At 35.4% G+C, this 21,161-nt stretch overlaps 3 protein-coding genes across 4 annotated transcripts; 2 read left to right on the top strand and 1 right to left on the bottom strand.

The window, feature by feature from the left end:
- The first annotated feature begins 135 nt into the window (after positions 1–135).
- On the top strand, positions 136–3,649 carry LOC126692472 (uncharacterized). Its single transcript, XM_050388085.1, has 3 exons — positions 136–1,113; positions 1,670–1,764; positions 2,934–3,649. Exons 1-2 carry the CDS (start codon positions 250–252, stop codon positions 1,724–1,726), a joined length of 921 nt encoding a protein of 306 aa, XP_050244042.1. The 5' UTR covers positions 136–249; the 3' UTR covers positions 1,727–1,764; positions 2,934–3,649.
- A 2,548-nt stretch (positions 3,650–6,197) lies between these two features.
- Positions 6,198–10,403, top strand: LOC126692469 (uncharacterized). Its single transcript, XM_050388082.1, has 2 exons — positions 6,198–6,528; positions 8,420–10,403. Coding segments are annotated over exons 1-2 (1,839 nt in total). The 5' UTR covers positions 6,198–6,526; the 3' UTR covers positions 10,257–10,403.
- Positions 10,404–11,001: 598 nt separating this feature from the next.
- LOC126692470 (protein DETOXIFICATION 44, chloroplastic) lies at positions 11,002–19,310 on the bottom strand. 2 transcript variants are annotated; one of them, XM_050388083.1, is made up of 13 exons: positions 18,965–19,310; positions 18,764–18,885; positions 18,243–18,398; positions 17,999–18,141; positions 17,029–17,164; positions 16,410–16,506; positions 16,202–16,302; positions 14,391–14,554; positions 13,443–13,514; positions 13,212–13,328; positions 12,341–12,436; positions 12,139–12,260; positions 11,002–11,740 (listed from the first exon to the last, which is right to left on the bottom strand). In XM_050388083.1, the coding sequence occupies exons 1-13, from the start codon at positions 19,222–19,224 to the stop codon at positions 11,677–11,679; spliced, it is 1,650 nt and encodes a 549-aa protein (XP_050244040.1). In that variant the 5' UTR covers positions 19,225–19,310; the 3' UTR covers positions 11,002–11,676. The 2 variants fall into 2 exon arrangements, with proteins under 2 accessions (XP_050244040.1, XP_050244041.1); XM_050388084.1 differs by having other exon boundaries at positions 17,999–18,132.
- Between the last annotated feature and the right edge of the window lie 1,851 nt (positions 19,311–21,161).

Here is a 21,161-nt window from a genome sequence, read left to right as displayed (position 1 = left end):
GATATCTATTTAGAAGTAACCCTAAATTTAGGGAGTGAAAGTTTGTTTTTGGCATTTATTTTTTTTGCTACTTCGTACTTTGTGTAATTGTAAACAGAAAATACGTAGAACATGTCATTCCAAATTTAAGCAAACAAACTTATTCAGCAAAAAAAAAAGCAAACAAACTTACCAGAACCCCCTTAGCTTTCTCTCAGGTCAAATCCTTCACCCTCTCTCTCTCTCTCTCTCTCTCTCTCTCTCTCAGCCATGGACGATCTTCCCATAGAGAAGATAGCAATATCAGGACCCACCCTAGCCTCCTTGATCCAACGGTTCTCCACTTCCCCAGGCCCAATAGACGGGCTCCTATACGGCCACGTGTCCCTCCTCACTCCCTCCACTCTCTCCGACGACACTTCCTCTTCCCTTCCCTCCACTTCCACTTCCCTCCCTCCCATTTCCTCTTCCTCCCAAACCCTAATCGCCACCATCACATCCTTCCTCTCCCTTTCCGCCGGCCACGTCAACCCCCTCCTCCTCCCTCCTCCGCCGCCCTCCTCCTCCCTCCTCGGCTGGTTCTCCGCCCGCCGCCGCTCCCCTCTCCGCCCTTCCCTCCGCGAATTCTCTCTCTCCCACTCCCTCTCCTCCCTCCCTTCCCTTTCCTTCCCAATCCTCTCCTCTCGCTCCTCTCTCTCTCCTTGCATTTTCCTCCTCCTCTCCTCTCCGATCCACGACCAAACCATCCACACTCACGAATACCGCGCCTACCAGTTCCGCTCCTCTCTCCTTTCCTTCGATCCCAAATCCATCGAAGTTATCAACATCGGCCCAGCTTTCCGCTCCCATTACGGTGCGTTTAGCCCTAACTCCCCTTTCCCTTCTCTGCCTTGCGACCATAGCTCCTCCATGGCTGTTGACGACGGGAAGGAAGAGGAGGAGAGGCTGAGAGCTGAGCAGACTCAGCTCGACGATTGCGCCGAGGGATTCCAGGTTGGGAGATTGAGCAAGTTGATGGGAAATGAGGCCGCCAATTACTCCGCCGGATTGGAGGATTTGTACGGGAAAATGCTCGTTAAGATCGAGACCTTGGCAAGGCAAGTCGAGCAGAGCTCTGCTCTGGTTTTCGAGCAGGTAATTGTTCGATTTTCATTGATTTGTTCTAGGAAATAACTTAATTTTGGTTTGAATTATGCATTGTGATTTATTATTCGACTCAAGGTTGTGATATAATTTGATTAGTTTTTAGTAAGACAGTAACTGATATTGGCTTTGTATGTATTCAAATGATTTTTTTGGAGTAATTTTTGAATTATGTACTGTGATTACTCAAAATCATTGATTTTGAAGAATGCGGATGAATTCGAATTGGTTGATTTTGATGAATGTGGATAGATTTGATGAAGTTTCAGTAAGACAGTAACTGAATTTTGATCTAAGAAGTGCGGACACCTCATTTAGGGTATCATACCTGTTATAATTTTTTGAAAATTCCTCGACCGTGTCATACCCATGTCCTTACCCATACCTGTGTCTGTGTCTGTGTCCATGCTTCCTAGATTTTGATCAATTCAGTTATTGGGTTTATATTTATTCAAAATTTCCCCCATTTTGGTATTGAAATTTTCATCCCATTGACAATGAAATTAATGGGTTTTTTATTTTTTCTTCTTTTTGTGTTTTTGGGCAGGAAAATCATAATAGGAAGTTGAAATACAAAGCTGCTCGGTTCACTGGATCTGAATAAATGCCGTAATTTGCTGGTATCTATTTATTCCATGTCAGGTAATTTTGTTTATACCATTCGAGTTTATCTTCATAATTGAGTGAAACAATCAGTAATCACTTAGTAAAGCAATTATTCTATATTTGGCAATCTGAAAATGGCTGTACAGGTTATGTGATTCTTCTTTATATCACTAATACAGAGTTCACACTCAAAAAATTATCACCTAGAAGTCTTCTTTGAATATAAAAGTAGCATGGGGAAGACATGATTCAAGTGATAAGTTTTGATCAAATTTCGTGTATTCTAGTTTAAAATTAAAATGGTGCATTTTGTCTAATTAAACATTACACATATGATTTATGTAATCTTGCGCTGATGCCTAGTTGATGTACTTAAAATATTGTGTTTTGAGGCCTTGGAAAAAGATAAGAAATGTCATCTCAATTGGAGTTATATTCTGTTTGGCATTAAAAGACAATCTAAAGCTACATTATTTATCATCTATATGAGCCACGTTAATTTAGTTGGTTCTAGATTTTATCTTATGCTCTACTTATTAACAAGTGATCGTGTACTCACACAGCCATCTTTTGTAGAGGAAGTGGTCATTTCTGTATGTAATCTTTTGCTAATGATAAATAGTTAAATATCAATGCCTGAAAATCCAGGCATCTTCCTATGCATCTGTTTCCTCATGCGGGTGGGTATGTGTGTTTTGGGGTGGAAGAGTTATACAGGGAGAGGATCCACCATCCTCTAAAAATTGCATTTGTGGATTGGAAAAAAAAAAAGCCACCCCCCCCCCCCCCCCTCTTCTACCTCTGTGTGTAAAGCCCATGAGGACTTCCTTCTGATCTTGTCTGCTTAAGTGGGACCACATTCATTAGTGGTGGGGTTAAGATACATAATTTCAGTTCTCTCAGTTTTTCTATGAATAATGCTTCATCGAGTATAGATAAGTAGATTGTCAGCTTTGTCTGTTGGTTTAACTACTTTATATGTATTGTTTCCAGGTATGTCTTAGGCTTTCATTTTTTTCCCAATTTTAAAATCCTGTGTGAAAGATGGGGTTTCTGTGATAAAATTTTGTGATGTTTGCCTTTTCCGCTTCTTCCTCCATTCATTTTAAAATTTTATTTTTGCTTCTGATATTAAATATTGAGTTTTTCAGTCCTCAACTGTCAAATTGATGCTTGCTTCTTTATTTTCAAATACATCCCTCCAGGTGCTGACCCTTGATCAAGTCACTGCCCTTCTCTCTGTGTTTTTGACTCATTCCATTCACTTCTAAAGCTCTTTGTATAAAGCTTGCCTTGGCAGCTGGAATAAGGAGTCTAACTATGGTCATACATCCGCATTAGCAACGGTACAGGTCATGGCCAGACAGAGCTGTTTCTGCCCCATTGTTGTGAGTTCCTTATAGAAAGGCTTGCCTTGGCGGCTGGACTAAGGACTCTTGCTATGGTCATTTCCACTTACATTAGCAACAATAGAGGTCATATTAATCATATGGCTGGATGGTGCTGTTGCTGCCTTTTGTTGTGAGTTTCTGAGGGAAGGCTTTGCCTCGGCAATTGGAGTAAATATCAATTTGCATTAGCAACAATAGAGGTCATATGGCTGGACGGTGCTGTTGCTGTCCCCTCATGATCTACTTTGGTACTTTGAAACCTCGCTATTAGCTTGAGATCTTGTTGATGTATTTCAAATTTAAATTTGTTTCTAGTAGCTAGCCTCCATTTCATTTTAGAAGAGGTAGAGAGAGAGAGAGAGAGAGAGAGAGAGAGAGAGAGAGGAAGCCATTGTATGGGATTTGGATGTTCTTTAGTTTGCAGAGCTTAACTAGGGCTTCCTTTGTTTCTCTGCTTTTCTCTGAAGCAAATTTCTATGAACTATCTCAATATGCTTCCAAATTGCAACATAAGAAGTATTTATTGATAACCGAAGATATTGCATATATTTTACAATGCTACATAGAAATGATTCCTGAGGTAGAGGTTTGGCAGAGGTGGGTGAGATATAGGTGCCTTCTCTTGGGTGAGGGCAGAACAACCAGGAAAGAAAATGAGGCAAGGCTAGGCAAATGGAGGAGAGAAAATAATAGCCTGAAGCGAATATGCATCTACTCCAGTTAATGTGCTTCAAGTTTAGAAATTTAAAAAAAAAAAAAAAAAAAAAAATCCCTCTTGTTGATGCATTTCTTTATACACTAGCCTCTCAATTCCAATACCAGATAATTAATTCATTCAATTATCTGTCTCGGTTGCTAGATTTTGCTTTATCATATTGTCTGTCTCGACAAGCTTTCAATAATTGGTTTAAAATATGGTATTCTTGATCAATTTAGTTGCTTTTGCAACAATTGATACAAAGTCCAACAAAAGAGAAAAATAATTAATATTCGCATTCTATTTTATCAAAATGATATTTGCATTCTAGAGTATACATAAAACATGTCTAATTAGTTACTATATCACACAATTTTTAAATTTATAAATACATATAGTATGATCAACCCTTATTGTCTTCAATTTTTTCTATAAAATAAAATTTTTTCCAACAAAAATTATTGAAATATTGGAGGAAACTAATAACAAATTTTGATATTTATGTCAATTTGAAATAATTCGACTAGTTATAATGATTTAAATACTTAAACAAAGTATTACTTTGTATATACTCTCTGTTTTTTATAAATTTAACAATTACAATGGGAGAGAGGATTTGAATCTTGCTAACTAATTGAGATTTAAAACTCTTGGCAATTTATATATACTTCATCTATGAAAATCTACTCAGTTATTGGATGGGATATATTTTAATATTTCTTATGGGCATAATTTTGCTAAGAAGGTAGTGTGGTTATGTATTTGAATTAGTGTAGCTTGTTGGTGAGGCAACACAGCATAACATAACTAAAATTTTGAGATCAATTATAGATCCACATGTTAATCCACATGACACTGATGATATTTTAATGTATGAGAATTTATATTTGTTGTAAATATAAAGATTTGACATTCTTTGAAAGTTTATTGCTCAAATTCTCACTCTTCAACAAAGAAATTTATAATGTTTAAATTTAGGAGTTATATAAAAATTCTTGTAGTTAAATTAACATTTTCCCTCTTTCAACTATCAATTTTTTAAATTAAAAAAAAATACAAAAAATTGGGAGTCCATAAAATGATAAAACTATTTTTTATAAAATATATGATTAGAGCAACCGTATTAGTCCGTGCAAATTTTCTGTCTATTTTGCAAAAAAAAAACCTACTTTTTCTATTTTATACACCCATTTTTACAAAACACTTACATCAGTTTATCTATTCTACTATCTACTTTATTTAAATAATCATTTTTCTTATTTTTTATTATTATTTCCCACCGGTCCCACCACCTTACCAAACTCTCCAAAATATCTCTGACACTCTCTATCTCTTTATTTTCCACTTTTTTTTTTTTCCTTACATCTTCGGCATCTTCATCTTCTCATTCTCATTCTTCTTCTTTTTCTTTTTCTATTTGAGTTTGATTATGGCCAGTGATTTCGGGTTTGCAATTTTGGTGGTGATTTTGGGGCTCTCCATTGACTGTTGCTACTGCTACTTCTTCTTCTTCAATACCTTGTTCTTCTCTTTGATCCACTCGTCGATCCAAGCACCGATCTACTCTCTTTGTCTTTGTTGGTGTGTCCGTGTGTGGGTGTGTTTGGTTTTGTGGTGTCTGTGGTTGATTTTTGATTTTGTGTTTGTGGGAGTGTATGGATCAAAGGAAGAAGAAGATGATGAGGGCATTAGTTTTGCAGATGGAGAAGAGAGAAAAAAAAAAAAAAAAAAGGAGCGAAATTAGAAATTATTAAAATAATGTATAGAAGAATTATAGTAATCGTGCATATATATATATATATATATATATATATGTACGGTTATTGTAACATTTGTACATTTATGTACAATTTTATACCCACTAATGTGAGTGTTTTTTGATTAAAATGTATAAAATAAACTACTTTTTTGTATTTTATGAAATTATCCATGAACTAGGGGGAATAAAAATTTAAGATATTTTATTATTTATTTAAAGTGATATAAAACTTTTATATTTTTAACATATCATGAATTGGATGACAAGACAAATTTTTATTTTTTATTTTTAATTCTTTTGCCTTTTATTAATTTAACTTTTCCGGTACAGAAAGTAGCCGCAATTTCCTAGAAGATTAGAGCTATAGTTTTTAGTTTTTACACGATGACTCTGGATAAATGGAGATAATGAAACTTTACTAAAATAAACAAAACTAAAACTTGGCTGGAATACACCTGGAAGGTACGAGAAAGGACAGGAAAAATCTTGTACACCAAGAAAACGAGGTGCGGTCCCTGTAAGCAAAATTGTCCACATACATTTTACGGCACAGCTGGAAATCAAATTGCTTTTGCTTTCTACGTCAACAAATATTACTTAATACTCTCTGAAACATCAACTTACTTAATACTATCTCTGAAACAGTCCTCTCTGTTTAACAATTCCTTGGTCGCTAAGTTTTGAAAGGTGACAAATCAAAGATGCTAAGAACGACCTTGATATATCTAGTAGCTCAAAACAGACAACATATATATATATATATATACCCTACCACACCAAGAGAGTAAACCTTTTCACAAAGCTTGAGGATAGCAAAAGCAAGAGAGTATACCTTTTCACAAAGCTTACACAGAGAGAGGATAGCAAAAAGGTAATACAAAGGAGGACGTTGAACTCGCATGAAGTCTGAGATTGTTGACGAGTGAGTTTCATTTTCGACAAGAATTTGTCATGTAAGTTTCACTAAGATAATTTTACATCTCTCTAGTTTTTTTTTTTTCCTCTCTCTCTCAATTATATTAAGTATGAACCTCCTTGTCTATCTTTGATATGGGTTTCTTATATTTCATTATTTTGTATGAATATATGGTCTGTACTTGATTTCATACTCATTTGGTCCTTAGTCCTTTTTTTTTATAGGTAATATAAGAATTATTATCGATGAAAATGGAAAAAGAAACATACAATGTCTTCATGAGAATGAACACAGCAAAGCACAGGCGGAGCTGTGTTGAAGGTTGGGGGGCCATGGCCCCCCAAAATTTTGAAAAATTTTAAATTATATATATAATTATTTTAATATTTTCAAAGTTTAGTCTATAACACTAAGAGCTGGCCTCCCAAATATTTGAATTAGTTCAATGTTGTTCTTAAAAAAAAAATTATTTCAATAGTTATAGAGATATAATTTTATTTTTTATTGTAAAATGTGCTTTTACATCTGTTAAATATTTGATAAAGTTTGGCATCAAACGTATTTGAATTTACCTTTTTTTAACCCGTTATGTGCCAATTAACAAGTTATCGATTCATTAAAAAAATCTTGTCACTAAAACTACGCATGAAATGTGTCTTTAGTTGACACATAATAGGCTAGAGCAAGATAGCTTTAAATATGTTTGGAGTCTAACTTATTTTAATGTCATTAGTTGCATGTTTTTGAATTTTCATTAGTTCAATTGAAAGATTTTTTACTTTAGTATAAAATTTGATAATTTGTATTTAAAATGAAACTTTTTAAGAATTTCATTATGAAAATGGAAAAAATGAATTTTATTTTATAAAGATCGTCATCAAACATAACTTTGATTGAAAATATTAAGTTTTTTTTTTTTTTTTTTTTGGTGTGTTTATATAACTTATCAAATAAAAAAGTGTGTATATATATGTGTATATATATATAATAAAAAAACGTGTGTGTATATTTATATATGTATATGAGGGTTGTTTGGATAAATATATTAGTGTCGCAACTTGGCCCCCCAAACAAAAAAGCTTGGTTCCGCCCCTGACAAAATAGAACACCACAGAAAACCATCAAGAGACTAAACTAAGAGAAGAAAAAAACTGAACAATAGAAGAACATTCTATAAAACCCTAGAATGGAGACCAATCAAAAAGACTTCTCGGGCACAGGCGTATTAACTCAACCAAAGACTTTTCAGAATCTTCAAAGGACTGACAATTACGCTCCATCCATACAGTCCAACATCCTGTAATTAAATTCCAAATATCTTAATCATGTTCCCAAGCAAAAAATTTAGAACTTTTGGCCTGCAGATCTCAAACCTGTGACCTTCGTGTTATTAGCACAACGCTCTAATCGGGTCCTTAGTCCTTGGTCATTACTGGTCTTTTACCATCTGCTTTGTGGATATGCATTGTTTTGCTTTCTTGTTGCTTACTACACGTATAATTGGATTTTTTGGGTTTACGTACGCCATAGTACTATACAATTATCACTATGGATCCTTGAGTGATAGTCACTTTATAAGTACAAAGTTTTTGTGAGATAGGGACAAGGGTCGGGTAAGAGAAAGCTTCGGAGATCCACTTTTTTTTTTTTTTTTTTTTTTTTTTTTTTAATTTTATTTTAAGAAACACACGTATACACTTAGATTAAGTTAAAATATAATTTTTATCTTGTAAAAAAAAAAAGTATTCTACAATTAAAGCATACGAGGGTCAAAATCTTTTTAAGCTTTTAGAAAAAAATGGACTTTGTCTCTTGAAAGGGAGGAACTTATAAACTCATTCATTTGTTGTTAAATAAACTTTAGAGTTAATGTACATGGTTAAACTGAATATTTATTTTTATTTTTTTTTGGTGGTGGGTGATTTCAGGGATAGAAAATCAAGAAAGAGACGTAATGGGTGTGATTCAATAGAAGAAACTTTAGCAAAGTGGAAGATTTTAAACAATCAATATGATTTTGGAAAAGATGGAGTTGATGTGACACGTAAATTTCCGGCCAAGGGCTCAACAAAGGGGTGTATGCCAGGAAAAGGCGGCCCAGAGAACTCAGGTTGCAAATATAGAGGTGTTAGACAGAGGACTTGGGGCAAGTGGGTGGCCGAAATTCGGGAGCCGTTTAAAGGGGACGCTGCACGGAGAAAGAGTAGCCGGCTTTGGCTTGGTACTTTTGACAGTGCTGTTGAAGCAGCTCTTGCTTATGATGAAGCTGCAAAAGCTATGTATGGTAATTTGGCTCGTCTAAATTTCCCCAAGTACTGTGAGGAATCAACGTACTCCAATGCATTGTCCTCAGATACATTTAAAAGCTCACCAAAGGAATTATCAGATAGTTATGGTGTTGGTGAGGTTAAGGAATCAAAGATGAATAATCTGTCCCCTGCAGGCAAGCTTTACCGTTCCAAAGTTGCTGTTAAGGAATCAGAGGAGAAACAAAACTGTTCTGAGGCCTGCGTGTCAAATGAATCAACAGAGGAATTGAAGGTAACACCAGAACGTTCTGACCAGTTAAAAAAAGAACGTTCTGAGGGTTGCATACCTGGCTGTTCTCAAAATAATGAGACTGAGGAATTGAAGCTAGAACACACTTTGAGACAGCCTAGAAAAGTGAAATGTAAATTAAGATCTGGTGCTAACCCTTCAAATGATGTTAAAGTTGAAATGTCGACAATGAGCAAACAAATGAAGGGAGAACTTATAGGAGGTTTAAAATCCAGTGGTTTCAATGATAAACATAATAATCGATTGCATTATGAGCCCATAGATGCAGCCTCGAATACAAGTATTCATTGCAAGTTTTCTGATGATGCTGAAATTGACACGATGGAAATGAGGGAAGAAACTAATGGAGAATTTGCAGAAGTATTAAATTCTGATGATGCTTTCAACGGTATTAATGATTTCTTGCATGGTTTGACCACAGATGTGGACTGCAATCCAAGAACTGATAATATGGCGATAATGAGTGATGAAATGATGGGAGAATCATCAGAAATATGTAAATTCAACGACTATATTGATTTCCACAATACTTATGATGTATTGCATGATGCACCTATAGATGTAAACTGCAATCAAATAAGTTATTGCAAGCCTTGTAATGTTGAAGGTGAAATGCCGGTGATGAAGAAACAAATGAAGAGAGAACTTTCAGAAATCATGGAATTTCCATATTGTAATTTTTTCAATGATTATAATGGCTTGTATAAGCCTTCTTATAATGGTGTCAAATCTGATAAAGCTTTGACAAGGGAAGACATACAGGAAAATTATACAGATTCCAGTTACAGTAATGGTTTCGACAACAGGTCTCACTACCTGCATAATTGGTCAACAAACAGAGCTATGGAGCCTTTGGGTGAAGGCAGCAGTGTTAATTCTACATTGAAACAAGAGGGAAATTATGATTTTAATCGATTGGAGTCGGCTTCTATAGGCTACCCACTAAGAGGAAGGCCGTCTTGTTTTTCTCGCTGTTTGCAGAACTCAGACACTTACTTGCCTGGGAGCTCAAATCAAAAGCAAGAGTCAGATTCTGGCGTGGACTACAATTTGGAGCCTGAATATAATTTCAGCTCATTGGAACAGCATACGCAGCTAGAATCAGGAAGAGGTTACAATTGGGATGTTGTGAAATCAGATTATGATACTCGCTTATTGGAAGAGCAGCAATGTTTTGATTTATGGTCCTCCGAGTGGGGATATTAGGTACGATATTAGGATGTTTTACAAGCCAGTTGTGAGATTTGTACTCTTTCGATGTAACTGGGTGGATTATGAAAAAGAGATTCATTGTTTAAAATTATTTTTTTAATAAGAAAGATCATTGTATTCTTGTTATGTAAAAAAAAGAATTGGCCATTGTTATCACATTTCATTTTGTTAAACTCAAGATATCCAATCGAGTTTGAGGAAAAAAAAAAAAGTAATGTTATCCAATCTAAAGAGCGCAATCTCTATCTGCTATAAGTCATATACTGAAAAGAGGGGAAAAAAAAAGGTATGCTATCATTTTATTTTTTGGGTGAGCAGAGGGCAGTTCGATTAATGGAAAAGAAAGAAGCAAGCTGCGCTCAAGTAGTTAAAGAATTCTGTGCTACAAGTCAGACCCCAAGAAATGCTATCTTAGCCCAAATCAGCAACACGAATGTTGTGAATTCCAATGGAGGTCAACACCAACAGACCTACTCAGACATTTATATCAAAGTCGATGGTGTACTATCTCTCACAAATTTGGATTTTGCTTTCACAGAATAGTGGGATCCATGGTTTGAGAGAGATAATTTATAACTATTGCTATATATTGGGCTTCTATCCAAAGATATTTTCAGTAACTGTGGGTGTTGGTTGGCAATTTGGCATTCTAAATGCCAGGCTCTTTTCAAATTCCTTTAGCAATCCCATATTGTTTTGGAAATTAAATTAATTTAATTTAATGACTGACATATTCGCATAGTGTTCAAAAGCAAACATATAACCCAATCTACGGAAGGCTTACACAATGTTCAAATTAATCATTTGGTTCTAATAGCTCATACAAAATGTAGAGTTCTTTGATCTTTGCTGTTCTTAAATCAATGTAAATGGTTTAGATCGACAGAAACAGGCAAGTAATATGTGTAAAAACTGAAAATGCCGATCAATCTTGGTAGGATATTGTCCTAATGTAGTTTGTCCTATAGTGTGTGTGTATATATATACACACTCATATAAATGGGTCAAATTTAACAATTGGGAGTAGGAGAAAGCTCGAAGGCGATACAAAAATCTGAAAGATTACTGAACCTGGTGAAGCCTGAAAGGGACAACAACTTGCGCCTGAAACTGTTTTTACCTTCAGCTTCCTCCAATAATACATTCTACCACCTTATCAAATCAGCCAGACTTATATCCAGTCAGTTGTTAGCAGTTGACAGATACTCTGGTTAATGAATCCACGTGGCCTCAATAAAAGTATGCCTCAGTTGAAAACCTCAACGCAAAATTCTTGTGACTGGCACTGGTAAAAGTTTGTTTGAGTGACTTCAAAATAAGGATAACTTAAAAGAGTGTGATGTCCCGGGACCTGGACGGCACTCAACAAGCATAGCAGATGGCAGAGACATGGGATGCAGAACTTGACCAAATCTCACTCACTTTCTTGCTTCATCTCAGACCAGACCATTTTCCATGGTCCACTTTTTGATCCCAACCTAAGGGAATATGATCAAAAGAGTATTAGGCTTAGACCAAAAGAGCAGACTGATAACAAGTGGATATGACTCAACCCAAATATCCCTAATTACTTCCGAAGCCATGATCAAAATAACTAATTTTGGGAATACAAAAGACCTTGTGAGTTAACCAATCTGCATGATATCATTGTAAGAACTTAAGCAGAACAAACCAAACCAAACTATTGCCAGTCACATGAATCACACTCTTTCACTGAGCTTGGTCAAATTCAAATATTCATCATCCCAACAACCCACCCCCCCCAAAAAAAAGCAACACCAAACTAAAGTGATGTAACAGTTGATACCGGACTTCACCATCAATTATATGCCATGACTAGATGTTGCCTCATACACAGAATTAGAAATTAGTTTACCTCCAAATTCCAGCTACTACACGCAAGGTCATGAAAAGAAACAACCCTGACCAGACACCAGCAAGACCAAATGCTGGAGCAGCCACCAGTAGGTACATTGAAGAGATCAACCCAACGAGCACCTATGCATCACAACAAAAGAGCTGAGAAAGGAGAATAAATCAAATCAGTGAATAATGATATAATAGGAGGAGGGATGCACCATAGAGTAGGCAGCATATCCAAAGTCTGAAACCCCATAGTAGAGCCCATCAAGAACAAATGCTAAAGCATTCATTGGCTGTGATCCAGCAACAAACTGCAGAACAGTAGTATGTTAAATATTTTAAACAAAAACACAATTTTCATAAATGATGATGATTGTTACAAGAATTTATAGATAAAATTATAAATATCATCCATAGTTGCATTAGTCAACCCCCACTGTGTGTCCTTGCCAAAATTTAAGGGTTCAAACTTACCCTGCCGACCCTTTGCATTTACTAATTCTAAAATAAGACATCTAAACTGGGAAGAACATAAGCTGTCACCACCAGTGGCGGAGGCTGGAATTTTAGTTTGGTGGGGATATATATATATATATATATATATATATAAGAAGTAAACTAACACCATATAAAGATTTTTGATTCAATTTCTCTTTCGAACTTAACCTTTTTTTTTTTTTTTTGTAAGTAACATCTCAACATTATGGCTATTAGTTAGATATCACAACATACTATTTAACAAGAAATGTATTACATAATATTATTACCATTCCATAACCAACATATGAAAGTCAAACCATTTTCAATCGCCAGGCTACAGATTGACTGGTGGGGAATAAAATGGGAAGGTTACCTATGACATTCACAGTGGGTTCAAACCTTGTGGATCCAATATCTACCTTTACTAGATCTGTAGTGGACCATTTATTATAGAGTGACTAAATTTTACTAGACCTGAAAGGACTAAATACTTTAGTCTGATAACATGAAACTTCAAAAGAGCACAAACAATGATCATTCTCAGCTTCAATCCAAAAGGTAAAAAAGCTGTCCAATTATTAAACTTTCAGATCTAAAGTTTCTTACCAAAATACCAGACCAGGCAATTGTCAGAACTTCCAAGTCTGTGGTGAACAAACTAGAAAATGCCCCAAATCCAAGAAATAAAATAACAGCCAATGCAGTTCCTGACACTAAACCAATCTGAAGCACAAAAGCATAGAAATATTTAGTCAGTTTCCATGTTTGTTCTTTGGGGGGAAAATCGAAACCTGTTCAAAGTGGTAATGAGATAAAAGTTAGGATAATAGTATAAACCTGAAGAACTCTGTAAATCACTTGACGTGACTGTTCATAATTTCCTTGTGAGTAACCACTTGCAAGCAGAGCCTGTGAGAATAACCAATGCATTATGCATATGATGACAGAAACAGTGAAGACTCAACTAAAGCATCTCACCCAGTTGCAGCTTATGTCTGCATGTGTGTGTGTGTTGGGAGAGAGATCAACACATTTTATGTGCCATGCTCCTATAAATAAGTCTTCCATCTTAGCTGATTAGAATTATAACCAGCACAGAAGTTGCATCTAACCAGAATTACAAAATTTTATTCTTGTATAATACATCTGTTAAAATCATTCACTCAGATACTGGACACAAGGCATGTGAGCAGAATGAGAGCAGATCAAACAGCCTCTGCATGTTGATTTTTAACTTTTTAACAAATCTTCTCCAGACTGACCACCCCTCAATTTGGTGCTAACCAAACACAATGAATTTTCCAAAACAATTACCAGATTGATTCTTGCAAGTAAATAGGCTGGAAAAGCTTCATAATAGCTTTAAGTTCAGTTTTCAAGAAAAAAAAGGGGTAAGATTAATATGAACTTCAGATTATTTGTAATGTGTAGCACGCATTTCCATTATTCTCATCCAACGGAATCTCCAAAGTCAAACTCAGGACTCAGATATTTGAAATTTATTATGCTTTTCATATCTGATAACTAGACATTTTTTCTTCTTTTTTGTGTGTGTGGGTTTTTTTTTTTTTTTTTTGGGGGGGGCGGGGTGTTTAAATTGGTCCCAAGTCATTAAGCATATATGTAAACCTCAAAGTTATAAACGGAAATTACGTGTGTCCCAAAAAATTAATTCTACAGAGATCTACAGAAGTTTCCCAGCTACTCCTAAGACACTTTTTTTGGTTCAATTCATCGTCAACAACTTGATTACACGTGGGACACACTGGCATGCGCAAACTATACCTGACCAGCAAGAGCTAAAGCATCAGTAAGCAAAGACACTGCCAACCAAACTTGTATGCAAATTTGATGACCAGCCATAGGGATAGGACCCTCTCTAGCTGCCATGGATGTCGCCAGTGTCATGGTTACAAGCACAGCTAGGGTCCTCCCAATGAGAAGCCCACCTGCAAAATAAATAACCAGAACTAGTAATTAAGAGGAGAAGCTTAAAAAAATTACAGTATTGCATGATCAGTACTAATTTATTGTTCTTCTGTTTTACCTATGCAGCTTTTCTGTCAGGCCAGCAAGGCAACCATCATGAAGATCATAACAAGATAAAGTTTAAAGTAAGATATAATAATTTACCTTCTGAGAACACTATTTGACTTAAGGATATGGATTGCAGTTAATGATATGGATTTAATAACAATGCAATGGTTGTGCCAAAGTAATCTTTTATGAACTTCTATAGCTGTACCAAACACAACGATCATGCATACCCCATATCTCACTGTTTGGTTAACTATCTTCCCACTTGACTTAACTCAAGAACATAAAAGCATGCACAGAAGACAGATAAGATATAAATTATCTTTTACACCCATTTTTGCTTCCTTCAACATGCATGGTCACTTGGAGTAATTTCTAAATAATAGTTGCTTAGCATAAGGTAGCCAACTGGGTTTGGTTTGATGCTAACTGGTAAGCCATGAATTCTACAAAAATACATAAGCCCAATATCCGGATGGATATTAGACTTGTTATGCAAAAAGCAATTATTTTGTTGAGAGAAAAATATGGCAAACTGTAGGTAATTAATCCGAAATTCCCAACCTGTGAGAAACAAAAAAAATAGAGAAAACACATGCCAAAAGAAAAAAACAATCACACACATAAGATAGTATTTACGTTGTTTGGCAATTTGCCTACGTTCACGAAATTGCAGGGATTTTACTATTATCAGAGAAAAATACAAAGTGCGACTACTATTTTTCTCTCACTCAAGAAACACGACAACAACAAACCCTAATCACAAAATTGCGTTTTCTACAACCTGCGCATAGGATTCACAATGGGCTACAAAATGAGCCAAATTTTTTTTCTCGAGGGCGTTGCCCCCAGACCCCCAAGAGGCTTGTCCATGAGCGCTCTAGCTTGGGCTTGTCGGCCCAAGCCTCCGCTCCATGGACTAAGCCTCAAAAAATCTCTCATTAAAAAAACCACACAATATTATTCGGGTCGGGTCGTCAAACCGGATAAAACAAAATTAGGCTCTACAGAGCCCAACACAAACTCAATCACAAGTTCATGAATACACCACAAGGACTAAATCATAAATGCAACAATCAAATCACAGAACTTGCAAAAGGCTGGTATGTGACTGCCTACAAAACTCTTTTATTTTTTGGTAAGAAAGATGTATATTCAAAAACTGCTAAATGCAAAGTAGCATAAAGCATATCAAAAAGTACAAAAAAAAGAGAGAAAAGCAAAAACATAAAAGAAGCACTAATTACAAAGAAAGAGAGAGCTAAGGAACAAAGGGAGAGAAACTGCCTACAAAACTCTAAAAACTAGTTTTCTCTAGTCTAGTACTCATCAACATCATTATTTCCAGTTTCATTTTTTTATTTTTTTTTTGAAAAATCTTGCTTCAAGATAACATAGCTTCATGCCAGTTAGCTACTGCCTATAGCAATCGATAATCCAGAAAACTTCAAAAAGAATAACTCTCTTCTTGAGATTTTTGCTACCTAAAGGAGTACAAGTATTGTGAGAGTAAAAGTTGAGTAGGACAATTGTAAAACTTAGTTGGCAAAGGAACCTACCAGATTTTAGATAGCTAGCAACTTTTCTCCCATCAATGTTAGGAGAAATAAGCAATACTTTTCCATTCAGTTCCCAAAGAAGAATAAAAGCAATTAAATATCTGGTGAAAATGTACAAAAATGAATCTGTTAGGATAGGAAAGTCAACAACAATATGCAACTTACAAGAACACCAAGCATTATAAAGTTTACCACATTACTGACGTACTCAGAAATCACAGTAGCAATTGCAGCTCCACCAATGCCAATACCAAAAAGAAAGATCAATATTGGATCCAATAATGCATTAAGTAAGTTGCCTGCACCTGTATTTAAGAGTCATTCATCATATATACAGTTAGCAATCTCATCATGACAGAGAAAATCTATTTAGTGAACCTCGTTATGTGTGACAATAGAATAATGGGATTAATACTTGAGTGAGTGCATGTGTGTAAATATGATTCTAACTAGTTGAGGTCTACAAACTTTTTTTTTGATAAGTTAGTTGAGGTCTACAAACTGATTGGTAAGTCAAGCAAAACTGCATAATTCCAAATTTAACATCTCAATCTCCTGTAGAAGTTCTCTTAAAACAGATGTTCAAAAATACTATAAATTGGACAATCCATAAACTCATCAATCATTAAATACCTAAGAAAGGCTCTCAAAGTTCATTATCATAGACTAAAAGAAAAAAATTTGAAGTGAATGACTCCAGAAAGGAAATTGTATTGAGCATCAAAAGGAATATAAATCTAAATGTACAGATACAATATGTACTGTACACACACACATATATAAAAGGAGAGAGAGAGAGAGAGAGAGAGAAGCATGCTGCGACTTGCCAATGGCATAAAGAGGGGTCTTTGTGTCCTTAAATCCACGAAAAGTGCCTTGTGCAGCTAGTGCAATAACAATTGGTGGAGCACCAAAGGCCCTCCAAGTAAGAAACTGCTCAGCTGGCACTCGCATTGGTGAGTCCTACAACATATCAAACCTCATTAAACACTTCCCAAATAATAAATCCAGCCTTATAACATACAACATACAAGACAAAATCATATCACATCAAAATAAGTAAACAAACATAGAAGGCACATATTACATTGCAATAGACTAAAGGCTCCGATGAAAACTTTTAGAAATCATGATTATAAAAGTTTGATTTCTAGAGTTTTTAACTAGAACTTCACTACTATGATTGCTAAATGACTTAACAACTAATGTTGAGCATCGCTCTATATCTTGCACCAGAAAATTAAATGTCTTCTCTCACAACGTAAGTATATTTCTAGTGTGTTTGTCTGTATACCCATAGGTAGCTCTATGGGCATAGAGTAATGTATAGGATTTACCATATTAGGAGTTCCAAAGAAAGTTGTAACAGTTTACAACATAATTTATGACCATTCAGAACTTTCACCCAAAATTGAGGTTATTATTTCATAGTGCAATGGTCCATTGGTTCACAATATTTCTTGATTGACCAATCCGTTCTTTCTAAAAATAGATTTCTATACCCATAGTTATATTTCCAAGCACAGAAATATCTAAGTTAACCATTGTTAATATTTTATAAAAAATAAAAATAAAGTATTTTGCTGTAGATATTCAAAATTTTCCTTCAAAATATATTAACATCTTTTATCGTGTAAAGGACAGACTAATGCATCAACAGTTTCATTACATGATTAAAAACATCAACAAAGATCAACTAAATACAACAATGACTCTAAAATACAAGAGAACGTTTTGGTAATAATTAATAAACAACTCATTGATTATTAAATTCATACTTTAGCAAAGTCTACGTACAGCAGGTATACCCATGATATTCATCAAGAAACCAGAGCCGAAAGAGAGTGCAACAGCTTCAGCAATGCCAATGCTAGCAGCAAGTGCTAAAGAAGTTGATACGGAGGGAAGGAGAACCTTGCCTTTGTGCTCACCTGCACGATCTTAATGACAATCACAAAAAAACAAATCCCCCATTAAATAAATAAATAGATAAAATCCAAAACAAACAATTTTTACATACAAGTATACCACAGTTACTTACCTTTGTCCATTTCAGAATCTTTAGCGGCTTTACTAATCAATGCCTGCTCCTCAGCAACAAACGACGTTGTGATGTTGAGCAATGGAACATTAAACAATTTGGATACCAGATTGAAAACCGAAACCGATACCCCAACTGCAGCCAATTCAACCGATCCTAAAAGGAGAAATTTAACAAAAGCAAAAAACTATTAACAGTCATAAAACAAAGACAAAATGAAAACTAGTTATCACTTATAGCATAAGTGTATCGGATTTTGCCACGTCATCAATAATTTAAATAGATGAGGTGGTGAAATCTAGTCCGCTCGTTTCACAATGGATGAATAGGATTTTATGAACTTCATGGCGGAGTTAATAAAAAAGACTAATCGATGCACACACACACACACACACTCTAATACCAAATAATAAGCAATACCTGCCCAAATTAGTAACCTGAACATTCAAAATTTCCAATAGTACCAACAGTTCATTCAGAAAATTAATCAAACACTTCAAAATCAACAACAAAATGAATACCTAAGTGGCCAACAAAGGCAGAATCAACCAAAGACGCTATCGGATCGGCGGCCAAAGCCAAAGCCGCCGGCAATGCTATCGACAAAATCTCCAGCGCCAATTCATCGAACTTAATCCCATCTCTGCAAAAATAAAATCACAAACATATAAATCCCTAAACGACATGGAATTGAGAACTTATAGTTAAAAAATGGAGCGTACCTTAAACGACGGAGACGAGAAGAAAACGACGGAGGGACCGGGTCGACCCGAGGCGGAGGAGTTTCGGCTGGTTTGAGGTCTTGCGGCGGAGTTTCTATTGGCGTGGAAACGCGTTTCTGAGGCGAAGATTTGAGCACGGTGGTTCGAAGACGAAACGAGAAATTCGGGTTTCTGATTGGGGATTGGGATTTAAACGACGATGGATTGGGCTTCGGTGAGTATAGGCAGAGAAGGTGATGGCGCGTGAGAGTACTCGCCATTTTTAAAGTTGAAACTCAGAGTGAAGTGAGAGCTTGAAGAAGCAACCATATATTTTATTGAAGCTTTATCTACCAACGAATTTAACGGTCAGACTTCGCGCTCTCGTATAAATATCTCCCACTGTATATGAGGCTGTGACTGAGTTGGGCTTTTCTCTTCTTTAGTTGAGCCACAAAGTTGAGGGGACTTTTTAACTCTAGAGTTGGAACCCAAGCCCACTTTTTACATTTTATTGGGCTTTTATTTATGTATTATAGAGGTTTTTTTTTTTTTTTTTTAATAAAAATATAGGTGAAGCTTTTGAGTTTATCAAAAAGGCACTTGGTCTATTTAGAGGAGCAACTCTTCCTTCTTCTTTTTTTTCATTAAATACGAACCATATATAATATATTAAATTCAAAGTACAATCCAAATCTAAATTGAATCTAAATTAGTTTTTAATTATTATATAATTTTGTGGCATACATTTAATTCAATTTTATTAATTTTAGTTTCAAGTGACTCATTTATAATAATCAGTGTGGAAGTCAAAATAACTACCTCACTCACTTAAATAAGATCACTCCTTGTCATTGTTGTTGAATATTTTTATTTGTAAGCCCATATTATAACCTAATATAGATATAGGAAATCGAAAAGAAATACAAGTATAAAAAAAAAAAAAAAAACCCATAGAACCATAAAAAATGCAGTCCAATTAGCAATTAGCAGCATTATGAGCCAATAAATTATCTTTCTCAAGAATAAAAACAAAATCCAAAGCATTCAAAAGAAAGAAGATGATCCTTTTATGTTTTTGAGGACCCTTAAATGTGTGAGAGATGGCGGCCCCAACCTAAACCTACTGTTATTGTAGGGTCCCAATTTGCAACCCAAGCCCAAAACGTATGGGGTCTTGGTCTAATGAGCCCAATACAATGAATTTGTAGAGAATGGGTCAAAGAACTTGGTCGTAATGAGTTGAACAACAGCTAGTATTGAATTACATGACAATTAAACACATATAAAGGACGCTGATATCAATTGACTTTCAGTACGAGGAGGTCAGACCTATATATAATGATTACTCTTGGATATCAGAATGATTTAGATTGCTATAATCTTTTTCTCTCTCTATTTTTTGATCCCCTTCTCATGGAAGGTCTCTCACATTATATAGCTCATTTTAAGTCATCTTGATTCTACACTTGTTGATTATCTGAGCCCTTACTTGAGTACCCGTCCCATCAGACACCCATTTTGGCCTTCTGTGAGTTGTGGTAGCCAAGGCAGCACTGTTTAGAGGTCTTCTCCACATAAATGTGGCAAGAAAAGTAGCTGCAATGCATTTAATGCAGTGGTAGCAGCTTTTCCTTAGACATTTTTGAGTTTCCTTCTTTCTCGTATGTTCATGAGGCACGTTCCTATCACTGGAACCTCTTGGAGGGTCACTCTAATTGCTGGAGTTCACACTTGGGCTACATTCATCGTATCCGAGGAGGAATCCCTCCTCGGATCATCCTTTATTCGTTCCCTACTTACGAGATTTTAATTGGGAACTCCTAACATCTATTTGCTCCTCTTCGGATGTATCACTGTCCTCGGACAAAATTCAAGGCCCAATATATAATCTTAGGCCCTTACCCCTACAGTTATTATTCTACTTTCTAAGTCAAAGGTTTTACAATGGAGTCACCACTTATTTAATTGGAAAAATAAGAAAACCAAATTAAAAAGTGCATCATTCTTATTGATGAATTGAAAATGATAAATCTCTTTGATAAATAACCAAAAATTACATCTCTTTGGTCTTAGATACAATTTACAACAAAAAATACAATACTTTGATTCCTAGTTACAATCTAGAAATAGAAAATTACAGGGATAAGTCTAATTCACTAACCCTTGATCTAAGTTCGAAAGCTAGGTTACAAGATTAGGAAGGAGTTATTTACCC

The sequence above is a fragment of the Quercus robur genome, chromosome 7 (genome assembly GCF_932294415.1).
Source record: "Quercus robur chromosome 7, dhQueRobu3.1, whole genome shotgun sequence".
Classification (NCBI taxonomy): domain Eukaryota; kingdom Viridiplantae; phylum Streptophyta; class Magnoliopsida; order Fagales; family Fagaceae; genus Quercus; species Quercus robur.
Note: the sequence above shows the minus strand (reverse complement) of the source record. Positions and strands in the feature narration are given on the sequence as shown.

Coding starts and splice junctions, on each gene's coding strand:
- LOC126692472 (XM_050388085.1), top strand. CDS start 250: ATGGACGATCTTCCCATAGAGAAGATAGCAATATCAGGACCCACCCTA. Junction 1,114..1,669: donor CTGCTCTGGTTTTCGAGCAG/GTAATTGTTCGA, acceptor GTTTTTGGGCAG/GAAAATCATAATAGGAAGTT.
- LOC126692470 (XM_050388083.1), bottom strand. CDS start 19,224: ATGGCGAGTACTCTCACGCGCCATCACCTTCTCTGCCTATACTCACCG. Junction 13,329..13,442: donor TGATTTACAGAGTTCTTCAG/GTTTATACTATT, acceptor TTTGTGCTTCAG/ATTGGTTTAGTGTCAGGAAC. Junction 12,437..13,211: donor TTGCCTGGTCTGGTATTTTG/GTAAGAAACTTT, acceptor ACTGTTCTGCAG/TTTGTTGCTGGATCACAGCC.